Source organism: Onychostoma macrolepis, chromosome 03 (assembly GCF_012432095.1).
Source record: "Onychostoma macrolepis isolate SWU-2019 chromosome 03, ASM1243209v1, whole genome shotgun sequence".
Lineage (NCBI taxonomy): Eukaryota > Metazoa > Chordata > Actinopteri > Cypriniformes > Cyprinidae > Onychostoma > Onychostoma macrolepis.
In genome coordinates, this window is record NC_081157.1 from 10,377,257 (window position 1) to 10,394,611 (window position 17,355).

General features: G+C 35.8%; 1 protein-coding gene across 2 annotated transcripts; it reads left to right on the plus strand.

The window, feature by feature from the left end:
• The first annotated feature begins 5,302 nt into the window (after positions 1–5,302).
• On the plus strand, positions 5,303–11,267 carry sstr2b (somatostatin receptor 2b). Of its 2 annotated transcripts, none has more exons than XM_058768367.1 (2): positions 5,303–6,855; positions 9,460–11,267. In XM_058768367.1, exon 2 carries the CDS (start codon positions 9,507–9,509, stop codon positions 10,632–10,634), a length of 1,128 nt encoding a protein of 375 aa, XP_058624350.1. In that variant the 5' UTR covers positions 5,303–6,855; positions 9,460–9,506; the 3' UTR covers positions 10,635–11,267. The 2 variants fall into 2 exon arrangements, with proteins under 2 accessions (XP_058624350.1, XP_058624351.1); XM_058768368.1 differs by lacking the exon at positions 5,303–6,855 and adding an exon at positions 6,872–7,569.
• The last annotated feature ends 6,088 nt before the right edge of the window (positions 11,268–17,355 follow it).

The following is a 17,355-nucleotide window of genomic DNA, read 5'->3' on the forward strand; positions in this document are numbered from 1 at the left end:
ACTTTGTTTTGAAAGGTGCTATATAAATAAATTTTTACGTTATATTACTGCTAAAATTTATTGGTACCCTTGATAAATATTAGCAAAGAGGGCTCTAAAATCTGAACTGTTTACTGTTGGTGGAGAAGAATAGTTGAGTTGAGTAAATTGTTATTTTTGTTTTCTTTGCACAAAAAAGAAAGGATTCTTGTAGCATCGCAAAACTGAAGTTGAGCCACTGATGTCACATGGACTGTTTTACCGATGTATTTACTACGTTTCTGGACCTGGGACCATTTCAGTTGCATTGCTGTCTATGGAGGGTCAGATAGCTCTCCGATTTCATCAAAAATATCTTAATTTGTGTTCCGAAGATAAACGAAGGTCTTACAGGTTTGGAACGACATGAGGGCGAGTAATTAATGACAAAATTTTCATTTTGGGGTGAACTATCCCTTTAATCCTACTCTATACCTAAATATAACTACTACCTTGGTTAAAAAGCTGAATGTATACAACATAATTATAACCTTCATCAGCATTACTCCTGATCGCATAACCTCATTTGGAGTATCATAATTTAAGAATAAGATGCAATTTTTTTTGTTGCTGCTGTGCAGTGTAATATTTCATAAACTCTTTAAACTTGCTTTTTAAATTTATTTAAGGCCCACTAACACCAAGAACAATAACAAAAAAGTTTTAAAAATAGTTCTAACTTAAATGGAATAGAGTCCACACAGCAACTTTTACAATACACTTTCCAAAAACTCCTCAGTATTTCAAAGCACTCTGCATTTGCATTCACAGAACGTAACTGTAGCGCACATTTAAAATAAACATTATCATACATATTCATCCAGAATATTCAGCTGTCATTGGACTGAAGGTGGAAGAATGTATCATATAATATTAGATGTTGATGTTTAATGTGATTGTTGTTCATTTTTGTCATGCAATGTTGAGTTATGGGTGTGAGAGAGTTTTTCAGGGGATTACTGCAGAGACTACAGATCAGTCGGTGGATAAAAACCAAGGATATCATCCAGAAGTGTACACGTCTACAGAGCATACATAGATAATAAATAAACTTTCATTAGTAAAGATTCAGAGTAACATTCCAGCACCTCAGGTTCCCGTTTTTATTGCAAGTGAATGATAACAGTTTTCATTGTGGGGCGAACTATCACTTTGAATATCCGTCTTCCCAGTTCCTGGCCGAATGTTACTTCCCTCGCACACAAGAAAGCTCATAAAACCAGCTAGCTGTCACTCTAGGCTTTACATTTCCCTCCACAGTGGACACAATTATGGGTCTTGAGAACGCGCTGCTATTATAGCTGCCATCTCTGTTAGTTTTTCCAAATGGAAGAATTGGTGGCAGTTTCAGTTTCCAAATATAAGCATTGTGTCCTGAAAAAGTCCATTTACTGCAAAACCCATTTATAACAGATTGATGTACTTATGTACTTGTGTCACATTAAGTGAACATAATGATTTGCACAACCTCCACCAGATTTTGAATCATCAGATTACATGCATTTATGAATTGAAAGTAGTATCATTTGTAACCTTACTACAAAATGGTAGGAAGACATAAACAATCTGATTCCATTATTATTATTATTATTACATTTAGTCATTTAGCAGACGCTTTTATCCAAATCGATTTGCAAATGAGGACAATGAGGACAACGCAATCAAAATCAACAAAATAGCAATATGCAAGTGCTATGACAAGTCTCAGTTACACATAGCAAGGTTTTTTTAAATTATATAATTAAATTAAAAAAATGGATAGAATAGAAAAAGAATAGAACAAGCTAGTGTTAGAGGCCTTTTTTTCTTTTTGTTGATTGTAGAATAAATAAAAATAAAATAAATAGAATACAAAAAGAATAGAGTGCAAGTCTAAAAGGGCTTCTTTTTTAATTAAAAAAATAGAATTAGAATAGAGATTGCTAGAGTTAGAAGGTCAAATAAAGATGGAAGAGATGTGTTTTTAGCCGATTCTTGAAGATGAATTGAGTTGAGCAGGTCACTCCACCAGGAGGGAACATTTAATGTAAAAGTCCGTGAAAGTGATTTTGTGCCTCTTTGGGATGAACAATACACTCTGTACACAAGCATAGCGACAAACTTCCGCTGTCGCCAGAAGTCGGGATATCAGTTTCCGGTTTTCATTTGCGTCGCCCAAAATGTCAATATTTACTAGATGTCTCCGAGATCTGCCAAGCAGAATCAGCGATGTCCATCGTATCGTTAATACCTGGTCCTCTGCTCCAATACGCAAACGAAACATGGGATTCAAACGCAATATATCGAGTTATATGCACAAATAGTTTAATGTGTTATTTCGGCATCTAGTGGCTAAGCTAGTTAGCGACATGTTCATTTTAGAAGCTTTTCTTTCTCAATTTTAAACACAGATTGTTTGTTTTTTTTTTTTTGGTGATAATTGCATTATCAATTGTATTAAACATCTCCCCCTCTCAGTTTCTAATAAAGATCAGGGCACAGATGTCTGTTCATTGTGCTACAGGTCAATGATGAGGAATGCTGAGAAAAAAGTACACTTTATAATAATGTCAAATTAAATTATAATTGTCAAATATAAAGATAGATTAAGTGCTTCAACAAAAGTACACATTTTCATTTAATTGCAATCAACGTGCAATTAAGTGTCCAAAAGCACCACATGTTGTTACAGTTAAGTATATTATTTTAAATTATTTCCATAATAAGTACTTTTTAAAAAAGTATGCTAAAGTGTTCTTAAATGGACCTGTAGCACAATGACCAGACAATGCTTCACCTGTACCCTGATCTTTATTAGAAACTGAGAGGGGGAGATGTTTAATACAATTGATAATACAATTATCACCAAAAAACAACAAAAAAAACAGTCTGCATTTAAAATTGAGAAATAAAAGCTTCTAAAATGAACATGTTGCTAACTAGCTTAGCCGCTAGATGCCGAAATAACACATTAGATTAAACTATTTGTGCATATAACTCGATATATTGCATTTGAATCCCTTGTTTCATTTGCGTATTGGAGCAGGGGACCAGGTATTAACAAATTGATAAACAGAGGTGTGACATGCATTCTTTTTGGCTCATTATTATTATTGTTATTATTATTTGCAGTGTTGTCACAAATGTTGAATAAAAATGAATTGAATAAAATTGAATAAAAAAAAATTGAGTATTTAATATTTGGCATAATATTTGGGGGGGGTAAGTCTTTTCTTTACTTTCCCCAATGGGTAACTATAGTAACATGGATTTGTTTTCCCCCACACTACACAACGTCTGTAAATGATGCATGGCTGACTAGTGCCACATGATGTAATCCTCCTAGTTCTGTATGATGTAATCCTTCTGACAAATCCTGCTGCGGCTCATAAAAGGCATGTTCTACATAAGCTGGTCCCAGTTATTCAGAGACGCCGCAGCTGCACCGCAGCACAAGAGCTCAGCAGTGACTTCTCACTTCCAAGCTTTGGTAATGAGGTAAAAAGCCGGTCACGACTGTTGCCAAAAACTCTCAATGGAAAGTTGCCAAATCCTGTTTGAAAAGTCACTAAATGTTGGTAGATGATGCTGTGTACTAATTAGCATATTCACTGCGTCATTGTATGTATTTGCATTCTGCCTAATGTCAGCCCACTTTATATCTGTTTTTTCTTCTACGCTCTGTGCTCACATACTTACTTTAACCCATCTGAATCAGGGAATCAGAACAGGTACGCAAGTTAAAGAGTCAATGATCCATTTATGACACTAAACAGAGACTGTGTCGGTTCTTGTGGAAAGTTGAGAAAACAAAACAATTACAATCGCTGTTGCTCCGTTCGACTTACTTTAAACTTAACTCACAATTATAGACAAAAACGATCTGGCTAAATTAATGACATAACATATTGTGAAAATTACAATTGAGTAATCATTCGGAGTGCAGGGTGGAAAAAGTAAGTGAACCCCTAAATTTAGTAATTTGTAGATTTTCCTCTAGTAGCAAAACCTCCACCAAATCCCCCCCATAAAATATCATGATACACATTTGAATTCATTGTTCTTTGATGCTTGTATAATGTCCAGACCCTGAGGCAGCAAAGCAGCACCAAACCATGATGCTCCTTCCTCCATGCTTCTGGACCCAGACAGAGATTTTAAAAGATTGTGACGTGTTCAGGAAGTTTTTTTCACCTCTCACAGGATCATCCGTTGTGCTCTTAGGGCGATCTTTGCCAAATGTCCTCGTGAATTGCAACAGTCTTGAATTTTCTACATTTGAAGACTGTCTCTTACCGTGGATTCATGAACACCCAGGTCTTTTTTGGTTTGTGTGACCCACGCTTCCACTCAATAAGTGTCTTGTGTTTGTCTATAATTATGACTTTACACCACATTTTATAAGTTATACATTTCAGAAATCTACCCTGCTAAAAAAACAAACAAACAAACAATAGAAAGTATCACAGAATTTGTAGTGGTTTTTCTGGTTATAATGCGACTTGTATTGGTTTTAATGGAAACTGTCACTGAAAAAAAACAAGAAGTAAAATTTACTTAATTTTTATTTTGCACATTTTTGCATTTAAAGTAAAATTTAAGGAGGAAGTAAAATCTACTCAACTAAGTTAAGTAAAATTAACAAAGGAAATAAGTAAATTTAACGTGGCCAGTTAGAGTTTGATGAGTAATTTCTACTTAATTATTTTTGGTTTATCCTGCAATACTTAACACAGAGACCTGAATACTTGGCACATGATACATAATAACGGTGACAATCAGTGAATAGTGTTTGAGTATGAATGGGTCATTTTGCGTTAAAAATGTAGCAAATTAGCTTAAAAAGGGAATTATTTATAATTAATTATAACTGGTTATAATTAATAATAAATATTTAGATTAGATCTTAGAATTGATCTGTCCGTCCACCGAGCAGACAATATAATTATTTATCAATTCTAGGAAGATTACTTTCCTGGCCAAGGAACAATAGCCTTCCTACTTATACAGTGCTAGCAGTAGTTTAGCATGTAGCAAGGAGCAACATTCAGTGACTTTGAATTGTGAGCGGAACACAGAGACAATCAATTGTGAATATAAGGGATTTAATAAATGAAACTATAACTAACATACAAACAAACTAAGCAATATATATATATATATATATATATACAGAATGAAGGAAAGTAAGGAAAAGAGAGAGAAGAGCAAAGAATGGCAGTATTTCACATCAATTAACCACAACCTAAATGAGAATCATCAGAGACGTAATTCACCTTAAAAGGGGTTCAAACTTAAACACGCATCTAATCAGTTGTAAATGGTTACTTGCATTGGTTTGTTGCTGAATAAGAGTCTTGATGCGGTAGACGAGAGGTTCTTGATGATTTCTTTAGGAATGAGTTGAAGAAGTCCACAGCAAGTCCACAAAGTTACTTGAAGGTAAACACTGCCAGAAGGTTAAACTCAAGAGGAGAGTTTTGGAGTGTGTTCGTCTCAAGAAGAAGAGTTTTTTGAGCGTTGATTAGTCTGCATTCGGAACTTTTGATAGTTCATTGCCGCACCCACTTTGTGGGTGAAGTGGCCAATCAGAGGCATGCATTTTGAGCGGGAGAGACATCCTTTGTCTCCGTTTATGTTCCATTCGCATTTTATTGCTGATTTGGACCGCTAGTGCAGCTTTTAATTCAAAACATAGTAAGAATTGTTCGATGTATTTCACGATCACATAGTGTACATCATTGTGTGAGAAATAAAGAGAAGATCATTTTGATACCAAGAAAGTAACCTCCAGACGATATTAAAGAAGAGATACACTCATACACTTGAATATAGGCATTTAACGTCTAACTAATACAAGTAAAGGGTTTTAACTAAGTTAATATAATAGGGGAATATACATACAACACATGCATATAGCAGATACATTTATAACTGCTTAATTATGGCCTAAATAGAGAAAATGTCTTTAGGTGTGTGTGTGACGTGTATTGGAAATTGTGGAGACAGACAACTGGTCTGGTGCCTGGCACGGGGGGTCGTTCCCTCCTCTGTGGAATGTGTTTGAAGCTTGATGGAGACACCCCAGAGGCGACCTGTTTTGCATCCTTTTGATAGTGATAAAGACCATCTGCAATTTAGTACCCATATAAATGTAAACGCTGAGGCCAGATCAGTAATTTATATGCAAATGTCAAAAGGCTAAAAGGGTTTTTTAAAACAAAGTGTAATCAGCCATCACTGATCTCACACAGACGTTACAAAAATTAACTCCAGATGTCACAAAACAGCAAGTTACTTAACCTAACAACAAAAGCAACCTTAAAACAGTGTAAATACATCTCGAAACCAGCAAAAATAAAAATGTCCTTATTAATTATTCATGCCTAAGTGCATGATGGGAACATCCAAGTAAAATATACTTAAGTTCAATCTTTTAAATTGAGTACTAATATTGAATTTACTCTTTTTTGAATTCTTGCCTGAACTCAATTATTTAATGTAAAAATTACATTTGTTTTTCTGTAGTATTTACTTCACCACAAAATCATTTTTATCAGTGTGGTCCCTGTGGGTCTCTATTGGTAATTTGTCGCCTTTTATTGGTGGCTTGTCAAAACAGTAATACAGTAACTTCACTCGGACACAGTAGCATGAAATGCTCTCTTCAATACACGCATACACACTCTGTATCTCTCTCTCTCTCTCTCTCTGAGAGGCTTGTCTCGGCACAGGGTCAAATCTCTTCAGTTTCAGTTCAGATCAGATCAGATCATGTGTTTGGATATTCCACATGTGCTCTTCAGCAGAACCATGAGCGGGATCCCTCTGTACTTTACAACACACATCAACATGAAGGTAAGAATGACCTGTTTCAAACGTTTGTTGTTTAAAATAGTTTGTATCAGAAAATTCAGTAATTTAAACATGAATGCTTATGTTGTTAATTAAAAATATTTCAGCAAATCACAACGGATATTAATATAGAAATTTTCTTATTTCTATGGCCACTTTGTATGAATGAACCATAATCCGAGAGAGTTACACTAAGCAACGTCATTGTCTTCATCGTTACCTTCATGTCTAGATAGAATATCCGCTTTTCCACTTAAAAGTTCTTGCTTTTTTCTAAAGAGACTGTAATTAATGCTACAAATGAAACCCCTTGCATTGACATGAGCAGCTTTGGACTGTCAGTGAAGTGAGAGACACTTGCAGTCCTGGAGATTTAGTGGTTAATATTAGGATTAATGCACACATGCCCTAGAAAAAAAAAAAAAAGAAAGCCATAAATGGGTCTGGATCTGAGAGGGACATTGATTACTTTGCTTTTCAGCCTGTTTGTCCACCGGGGATGATTGTGACATAGAGGACATTGCTCTCCCAAGTCAGTTACTAGACTGTGCACTGTATAGCTGTACAGAACAACAACAAAAAAAAACTGTTTGACTGGAAGCATTAATCTTTCACACTTCGGTGTGAAAGAACTAAAGTATACAGGACCGTAGCATCTTAATTACAGCTTGATTGGAAATGTAGTGGTTGGCCTAAAAATCTGAAAATTTAAATACGGTAAGTAATGGCTACATACACACTGCCATTCAAAAGTTTGGGATCAGTACTATTTTTTATGTTTTTTAATTGAGTCTCTTCTGCTCATCAAGTCTGTATTTATTCGATCAAAAAAGAACAACAACAAAAAAAAACAAACAGTAATATTGTGAAATATTTGAGCAATTTCTATCATTAGTTTCTTGTTTTAATATACTTTAAAATATGATTTATTTCTGTGACGCAGCAATGAATTTTCAGCATCATTTCTCCAGCCTTCAGTGTCACGTGATCCTTGAGAAATCATTCTGATATGCTGATTTATTATCAGTGTTGAAACTGTTGTGCTGCTTAATATTTATTTGGAAACTGATACTTTTTTCTTTAATTTGTTGATGAATAAAAAGTTAAAAAGAAAAGCATTTATTTAAAATAGAAATATTTTCTAACAATGTAAGTCTTTACTATCACTTTTTATCCATTTAACACATCCTTGCTGAATAACATGATTAATTTCTTTAAAAAAAAGAAAAGAAAAAATGTACTGACCCTAAACTTTTAAACAGTAGTGTACGTATATTGTTAAACAAAATTTCTATTTTGAATAAACACAGTTCTTTTTAACTTTATTTATCAAAGAATCCTGAAAAATGTATCACAGGCTCCAAAAAATATGAAGCAGCACGATAATAAATCAGCATATTAGAATGATTTCTGAAGGATCATGTGACACTGAAGACTAATGATGCTGAAAATTCAGCTTTGATCACAGAAATAAATTACATTTTAAAATATATTATATTAGAAAACTGTTATGTTAAATTGCAATAATATTTCACAAAATTAGATAAAACAGTTTGTCAAGACAAACTTTAAGTTGGCTTGAGAAAGCCGGACCAGAAAGTTTGAAAAGTTTAAGAAGTTTAAAAAGTTTTAAGTTTGATGGTTTTTAGTCTGAAGTAGTTTTAAAAGTTTATAATTTGAATGTTTTGAAGGCAATACAGTCTGTATTAGATAGATAGATAGATAGATAGATAGATAGATAGATGCTAAGGACCTCAGAGTGGTTGCTAGGGTATTCTAGGTGGTTGCTAGAGTACTTGGAGTTGTTGCTATAATGGTTGCTAGGCTAACTGGGGTGGTTGCTAGGGTGTTGCTATGCGGTTGCTAGGGTACTTGGGGTGGTTGCTAAGGTGGATGCTAGGGTACCCGGGGAGGTTGCTAGGGTGTAGCTATGTGTTTGCTAAGGTACCCGGGTTGATTGCTAGAGTGTTGCTATATGGTTGCTAGGGTGCATGGAGTGGTTGCTAGTTTACCCGGGGTGGTTCCTAGGGTGCTCGTGCGGTTGCTAGGGTACTTGGGATGGTTGCTAAGGCTGTTGCTAGGGTACCCGGGGCGGTTGCTAGGGTGTTGCTATGCGGTTGCTAGGGTACTAAGGGTGGTTGCTTAGTTGGTTTGGCTTGTAGCTAGAGTGTTGCTGTAAAGATAGATAGATAGATAGATAGATAGAAAGAAAGAAACAATCAGATGATAGCTAGATTAATTAGTTTTTTCTGTATTTTTGATCAAATAGATATAGCCTTGCTGAGCAGAAGAGACTTCTTTAAAAAACATTAAAAATCGTACTGATCCCAAACTTTGGAACGTCAGTGTATATGATAACTAATTAACTAAGTCTTCTGTGTGGAACTTGTGAAAAATTAGTTTGAATAAAACACTTGACTTGCAGTTAATGTAAAATGTTCCACATCTGTCAGTTTGGTTGATGTTTTAGGCAGTAGGACAGCTCCCTATGTCGGCTCCCACAAACAGAGACATTATGTGTTGTTGCATTGGGATTAGCACTGATAACAATATAGGATATATACAACGTTATATACTTCATTCACCACCATATGTTTCTCCCCCCAGGCTGTAAGTCACACTTAATGGAATTGGGATTCTGAGGGATATACATAATGGATTCCTGGACATTTTCGTTCTCACCCAGTAACCTCCCCAGCAATCTGTCTGAACTCCCCATGTACGATGGCATCATGCTCGGCAACATATCTGAAGAAGGCCTGAGAAATGAGTCGGACCAGAGCATGACCAATACTAACACGGCCGTCATCACCTTCATGTACTTTGTGGTGTGTGCTATCGGTCTGTGTGGAAATGCTCTGGTCATCTACGTCATCCTGCGATACGCCAAGATGAAGACGGTCACCAATATCTACATCTTGAACCTGGCGGTGGCAGACGTGCTGTTCATGCTTGGCTTGCCCTTCATCGCGATCCAGTTGGCGCTGGTGCATTGGCCATTCGGCGCGGCTTTGTGTCGCATAGTCATGACTGTGGATTCTCTCAATCAGTTCACCAGTATTTTCTGTCTGATGGTGATGAGCATCGATCGGTACCTCGCTGTGGTGCATCCCATCAAGTCCACCAAATGGAGGAAGCCCCATGTGGCTAAGATCATTAATCTGGTCGTGTGGGTCGTGTCGCTTATGGTCAACCTCCCAATCGTGATCTACAGTGGGCTGATCACCAAACCGGATGGATGCTTCTGCACTATTGTGTGGCCAGAGCCACAGGAGACCTATTACACCGCCTTCATGTTCTACACCTTCTTCCTGGGCTTCTTCCTGCCTCTGATGGTTATATGTCTCTGCTATTTGTGCATTATCATCAAGGTGAAGTCCTCAGCAATCAGGGTGAGCTCCGGCAAACGGAGGCAGTCTGAGAAGAGGGTGACGCGTATGGTGTCCATTGTGGTTGCCGTCTTTGTGTTCTGCTGGCTGCCTTTCTACATCTTCAATGTGACGTCGGTCACAGGCACCATTAGCACCACGCCTTTTTTAAGGAGCATGTTTGCCTTCGTCGTGGTGCTAGGATACGCCAATAGCTGTGCAAACCCAATATTGTATGCTTTCTTGTCAGAGAACTTCAAGAAGAGTTTCCAGAATGTCCTGTGCTTGAAAAAAGCGAGCACTTTGGATGAGGCTGAACGCACTGATAGCAAACAGAACAAGCCGCGAATCATGAATGAGCCAACAGAAACTCACAACACTCTGCTAAATGGAGATCTGCAAACCAGCATGTGAAAAAACAAAGGTCATTGCTCAGCAAACTATGGATTTGAAATCAATAGAAACTGTGGTCTCTACAAATAGAGTAAGAGGAGTGACTGTAAAACCATCAAATATGGTTTCCATTTTAAAGCCCACTGGCTTAGTTTCCCAGAGTTACAAACTCTAATAGATTTCTGGTCATCATGCCATATTTTTCATTCATTGGTTAAAACCTGTAAAATACATTTGGTGACACTTTAGTTTAGGGAGCAATTCTCACTATTAACTAGTTGCTTATTCCCTGATAGCACACGTACATCTCAGAGACGTCTATTTGACGTCTGCATTTACATCTGCAAGACGTATTTTTTAGATGGACGTTTTATAGGACGTTTCCTTTTAGATGTCAAATACACGTCTATTAGATGTCTTTAAGATGTTTATGGTTTAGAAAGTATGTAAAACTGACATCTGAAAGACGTCTGTCAGACGTTTGTACACAGCAGATGCTTTCCAGATCAAGAGATCTTTAACAGACATCTTGCAGACGTACGTGTGCTATCTTGGTTAGCATGCCTATTATTAACATATTGGCTGTTTATTAGTACTTATAAAGCACATATTCTGCATGACCATATTCTACATCCCTAATCCTAAACTTAACAACTACCTTACTAACTATTAATAAGCAGCAAATTAGGAGTTTATTGAGGCAAAAGTCATAGTTAATGTTTTGTTAATAGCAAGAATTGGACCTTAAAATAAAGTTTACCAGTTCTTCCTACTAACTATTAACTTTGACTTTTGACTCAAGAAACTACTAATTTGCTGTTTATCAATAGTCAGTAAGGTAGTTGTTAAGTTTAGGTATGGGGAGGATTAAGGGATCTAATATATTGTCATGCAGAATAAGGCATTAATATGTGCTTTATAAGTACTAATAAACAGCTAATAGGCATGCTAATAAGCAACTAGTTAATAGTGAGAATCGATCCCTAAACTAAAGTGTTGCCATGCATTATATAAAAATGTAACACTGAAGCTGTTATTTATAAAAGTATATTTATAGAGTTCTTTAAACAAATCATGATTATAAACAGAAGAACTAAGGTATTCTCCAGTGTCATTGTGTTTGAAGAAAATATTCAGTACTCAGTATCTAGTTTCTAATTTTTGTATTATTCTTATTTTATCCATAGACAATAGCAAACAACAACAACACCATAAGTTCATTACACTATACAAATATGCTTTCTAATTATTTTTTTAAGGTATCTACACAGTGTAGCCAGCGAGATGCTGAACTGGATTGGATTGCAATATGTATCACTCTGTTGTTGCATTGTACACGTTAATATTATTTTCAAGAATCTGACATCTAACTAATCTGAAGAGATAGCTCATCCAGAAATGCAATATTGCTGTAGTCTCGCTAGTGGCAATTCAAGCCAAAAAATAGGGTCTCTCTCATAATTTTTAATAACTGTGCAAAGATTCTGGCCTCTATCCCTTTGAATCAACGTAATGTTAAGATTAGACAGTAATCTAGAGAGATTTTCCTCGTCTTAATAGAATGTTCATTTGAAAAGGGCTAAAGCATTGTCCTTATGTTACTTTTGAGATCGGGCAGGGACACATGTATCATGATCTTGGATGAACTCGTTCATTCAGGTCAGTGCTTGTAGATTCCAAACATATCTTGCCTTCTGAATACTTGCTGACTGGTACTGCGTGTTTACACTGAATGACGGCACACATAGCAACATGACTAACAAAGATATTGGTTATAATCATTACAATTGCAAAAGGCTTAATTTGCGTCAACGCTTTCACCGCTTTGTCCAAAATCCTTCTCACTTTCTTTATCTTTTTAATTGCAAGCATTCATCTACCAGTCATCAAAGTGATTTTTTTCAAGACTTTGTGCAACAAAGGTGTGATCTTCGGGCTACAAACAGTCTCCAATGTCATGTCTGTTAGAAAGCAAACTTGCAGTAAAATTCATGCAAAATAGTTATTTGTTTTTTTTTCTCAGGAGAAATTCTGGTCTTCATTTTTTAAAATTGTCTGTTACTGAATAAGCCATAATTCTCATTAGAAAGTGTGTCTCTGATCTTGTATTTAACGTCTGTAAACAGCTTTCATTGCTTGGAGAGTTATATTTTTTGACACTGTCCGAGTGGAATACATTTGGTCACTCATTAAAAAAAATCTCTGTACTAATTCCTCATTATGCTGCTATATTAAAACTGTTTTAAGGTCACGATCCTGTGAAATACTATATACGTATACATTTTCTATATGTATATTCTTGCCTGATCAATTTGATTGAGCTGGTCAGTCTTCATTCATTATCTGGTGAAGAGCACCATCTTCTGGAGAAGCACCAAAATACAGCTGGAAGGCCGAATCTCACGCATTTGACAAATCTCAACCAAAATAAGAAAGATTACATTGTGGCATTCAATTATCTTTACTAATCTACCTCAATGCATTACATTTTAATTGTAAAATGACTTGTAAAGAACAATTGTACAGTATTATTGTATTGAATATATTTAAAAAGCACAAAGCTCTAAATATTTTACTTGTAACAACTAAATTACATTTTGACTTTATTTTATGTTGGGGTGACATATAATGTACAGTATGAGTGCATGACGTATAAGTGTAAAACAACCTACTTTTTTTTTCTTCCATGATTATTGCTGTTAATTACTAATACAGTTGATGACAACAAGGATACCCAGAAACAATAATTTAGCTACATTACGATCAAAGGTTTGTGGGTGAAGTACAGAGTGGATTAACTAATTAAGGTGATAACTTCATCTGTAATATGTGACCCTGGACCACAAAACCAGTCATAAGGGTCAATTTTTGAAATTGAGATTTATACATCATCTGAAGGCTGAATAAATAAGCTTTCCATCGATGTGTGGTTTGTTAGGATCGGACAATATCTGGAATCTGAGGGTGCAAAAATAAAAATAAAAATATATATATATATTGAGAAAATCGCCTTTAAAGTTGACCAAATGAAGTTCTTAGCAATGCATATTACTAATCAAAATTGAAGTTTTGATATATTTACGGTAGGAAATTTACAAAATATCTTCATGAAACATGTTGTTTACTTAATATCATAATGATTTTTGGCATAAAAGAAAAATCTATAATTTTGACCCATACAATGTATTTTTGGCTATTGCTACGAATATACCCCAGCGACTTAAGACTGGTTTTGTGCTCTAGGGTCACATATATGACATGTCGATCATACAAGAAACTTGTGTCATTTCTTCTCAATCACAAAGAAAAAAAAATGAAACAAATATTATTTTTATCTAAAGTCATTTTACTTATTAGTACGGTTGAATCGCAGGTCAGGAGCAAAGACATTGCTTAATAAAACAGGATTAAATACATAAAGGATATTTGAGGAATACTGAATTGTTTTTGTGCAGGTGAGATGAGTAAATACTGTATGTTCACACACAACACCTCTGCACTTGCTCCTGATTTCTCTCAGCATGGCAACACCAGAGCTGTCAGTCAATACATGGGAAACAAAGTAACAGGAGTTACTTACAATAGTCAACATTTGAAGTGGATCAAAAAAAAAGTTCATCAAAGTTGTCCTAAGACAAGAACGCATTTTGGTTTTAGGCTTTAGGACAACTTTGATGAAAGGTTTTCATCCACTTCAAATGTTGATTAGTGTATTTGAAGAAAGTATTTTCTTGTAAATGAAAAAGTAATGTGTTACTTTACTAGTTACGTGGAAAAAGAAACCCTCACCCTGTTCAGGTGAAGAGAGCGAATAAGATTAACAATGAGTTAGTTTAATACAAGCCAAATTACTGAACCTGCCACATGTGATAAAACTTGATATGTGATATAAATATTTGTCTTGTTTGAACCAGTTCATTTGTCTTGGCTCAAAACAGTTGCTATAAACTTTCTTTTTGTTTTGCGTGAGCTAATAAATTATTTCAATATTTTGTACAGAGACATGGAAGGGACATGTTGAGTTCACTTAGTTCTGTTGTGGTTAAGACACATTAGCTCATTAACTCAGTGGGATATGTTGTGGCCACAAGATCATTTTGTTGAGGTAATGGCATCCTTATGTCATGACCACGCGACGTGAAGTCATATCCTAGAGATCCTGTGTCGAGGGAACTACATCCTTTTCTTTTCTTAGCTACTTTCTGTCTTGTTTTCCAGTTCAAACATCTAAACGTCCTCCCAGCAAACTTATAAGATGTCGCTAGTTATCATTTATTGAGATAAATGAGTATTATTTTAGAAATGTAATACATTTCTCAAAGACTCGTCAAAATTAAACGTCAGGATGAGTATTTATTATGAATAAAACAATTCAAGCCGATAATTCACCTTGGTTTATATTATGCTAATTTATACAACGCAGATTGTGTCAAAGCAGCTTCACAGTGATAAACAAGCAAGAAGGCAATAGTGTTATTTAGCTCAAATCAGTTCGGTGTTGATTTAATTCAGTGTTCACAAACACTGTCGATGTTGCAAGATGTGATCCAGCTGTACAGAACAATCATGCCATCATCCAGATGAATTTGTAGCTCACACAAATCATTTTTTATTCAAACTGCTAAAAAGTGCAATGTTATTAATTTTGTCAAGTAAATTTAAATAAGTGTTAACCTTCAACCATATAGAAACAGAAGAGATGTTCATGTAAATGAATGGAACTAGTAAGTAGAACTAAAGTCTATTTACTGTTTACATGTAAATAAAAGTCTAAATTAAATGCATTTATCGTTTAAAGTTACAGTATCTCTTCAGAAGACTTGAATTAAACTGCTCGATTCAATTTGCTTTACCATCTCTTTACGAACATTTTAAGCATTAGAATTGTACGTGAATAGACTTTCAATGGAGTCTCAAATTTCATTCAAAAACATCTTTGTTTCGGAAAGATGAATGAAAGTCTTATGTGTTTGGAATGACATGAGGGTGAGTAAATGATGACAATTTTGGGGTGAAATAAACCTTTAGGAACTCTACCACAAAGTCCAAACCACTGAGACTCTGAAGAGGAACGGAGACACACTGGTCTGATCTGTACTGCCACGGTCAGGCTACACCCTCAATATTTTCCCAGCGTCTTTGTCATATTTCACTAGCTCTTTATGTTTTCCGTCTTTTTTAAGGGCATTTGATTGTGCAAGCACAGCGGCTTCTGCTTTAATCGCAAGATCACCCGAAGACGTCAGAAATGCATTTATGCTGGTCTGAAGCTTTCTTCTCTCCATTACATCCTGTAATGTTTTCCATTTCTGTGTTTGTTATGCAGGGGTTTTCCTAGGTCAAAAAAAATAAATCTCTGAATGTGCCACATGAAACATGAATTCGGTCTTCTGACTTTTTACCGTCATGTCAGTTGATTTTGAGAGTGTGGCAATAAATTTTCAATGCAGGAAAAACCCTGTTATTTGTGCTGCCTCTTCTTCTTTTCCTCATCAAGGTGTGCATGGTATCTCTGTCTTGCACAGACAGCAGACGGAAGTAGTGACCTGGTCGGTGAACGTGATTTCACGGAGTGCAAAATGTTCCTGGATCAACATCCTTGTTGATCCTGGAACAACATTCCAAGCAACCAATCAGAATTGAGGGATAAGTTCACAGGAAATGTCAGTTTTAGACTTGCAACCAGAGTTAGGTGCTTCTACACCCTTGTTATTCAACTATCATTTCCTTCTGATTTTATGGATAAATTATAGGTAGGGTTAGGTTTAGGGATAGGGATAGAGTTAGGTCTATGTTTTGGACAATAATGTTGATCCAGGAACAGTGTTAGGGGTAACGCGAGTTATGTAATCAGATTAATTTTTTTCAAATAACTAGTAAAGTAACGCATTACTTTCTATTTTACAATTGAGTTACTTTTTAAAAAAGTAACGCCAGTTACTTTGTTTTCCCATTTATTGACTGACAAGTCTCCTGTCCTCATATTGGGAGAGATCGGAAGTACAGAGGCCTGTTTTGAAGGACACATCAGATGTATCCTTTGCACATTTAAATTTACAGAACTGAAAGAAAATGAGTCGGCACTGAGCTCGTCCGAGTTTGAAGATACAGCCTTCCCTTTGAGAAGCACCCATTGATTTGCCTCTTGCTCGCTAATAGTGATTAGAAGTCTGATTCGTCAGTTCTTTTGGATAGATAGTTTTAATGAACCAGTTAAAAACCGATTCAGAGGTTATTTTACGGTGGAACTGGCTTATGTTGCCCACAGTTTTGAGTGCTGCACAATAGAATAGATCATGACATGATCTTGATCTTATTTCCATCTTAACCTTTTCAGTGGTGAGTTTAAAATATTCCAGCGGTCCCCCCAGAGTGAGTTTTTTTAGGCGACCGTTATTTTAGAACGTTTCCCCTTAATGTTTCCATGGCGACGCGTCATGATTGTCACGTGACACAATAACACTGTATGACAGATGGATCGCTTTTATTTTGTTTTTCCCTTTTTATTCAAAATATTCATAAACTTGCTTACCATATAATCAACTATCTGATATTCCGATTCACAAATATGTGCAAATGAGTGTGTTTTATCGTTTAAAAACAGTTCTACATGATCTTGATCGTGATCTGTAATGTGAGATGTGCGCCGCCATGTTTGTTCGCGCTGCAGTTCAGAGAGTCCTGTCAGTCGGATTTACATCACGTAAATTCATCAATTTCTCGCGAAATACATGCAGGTAAG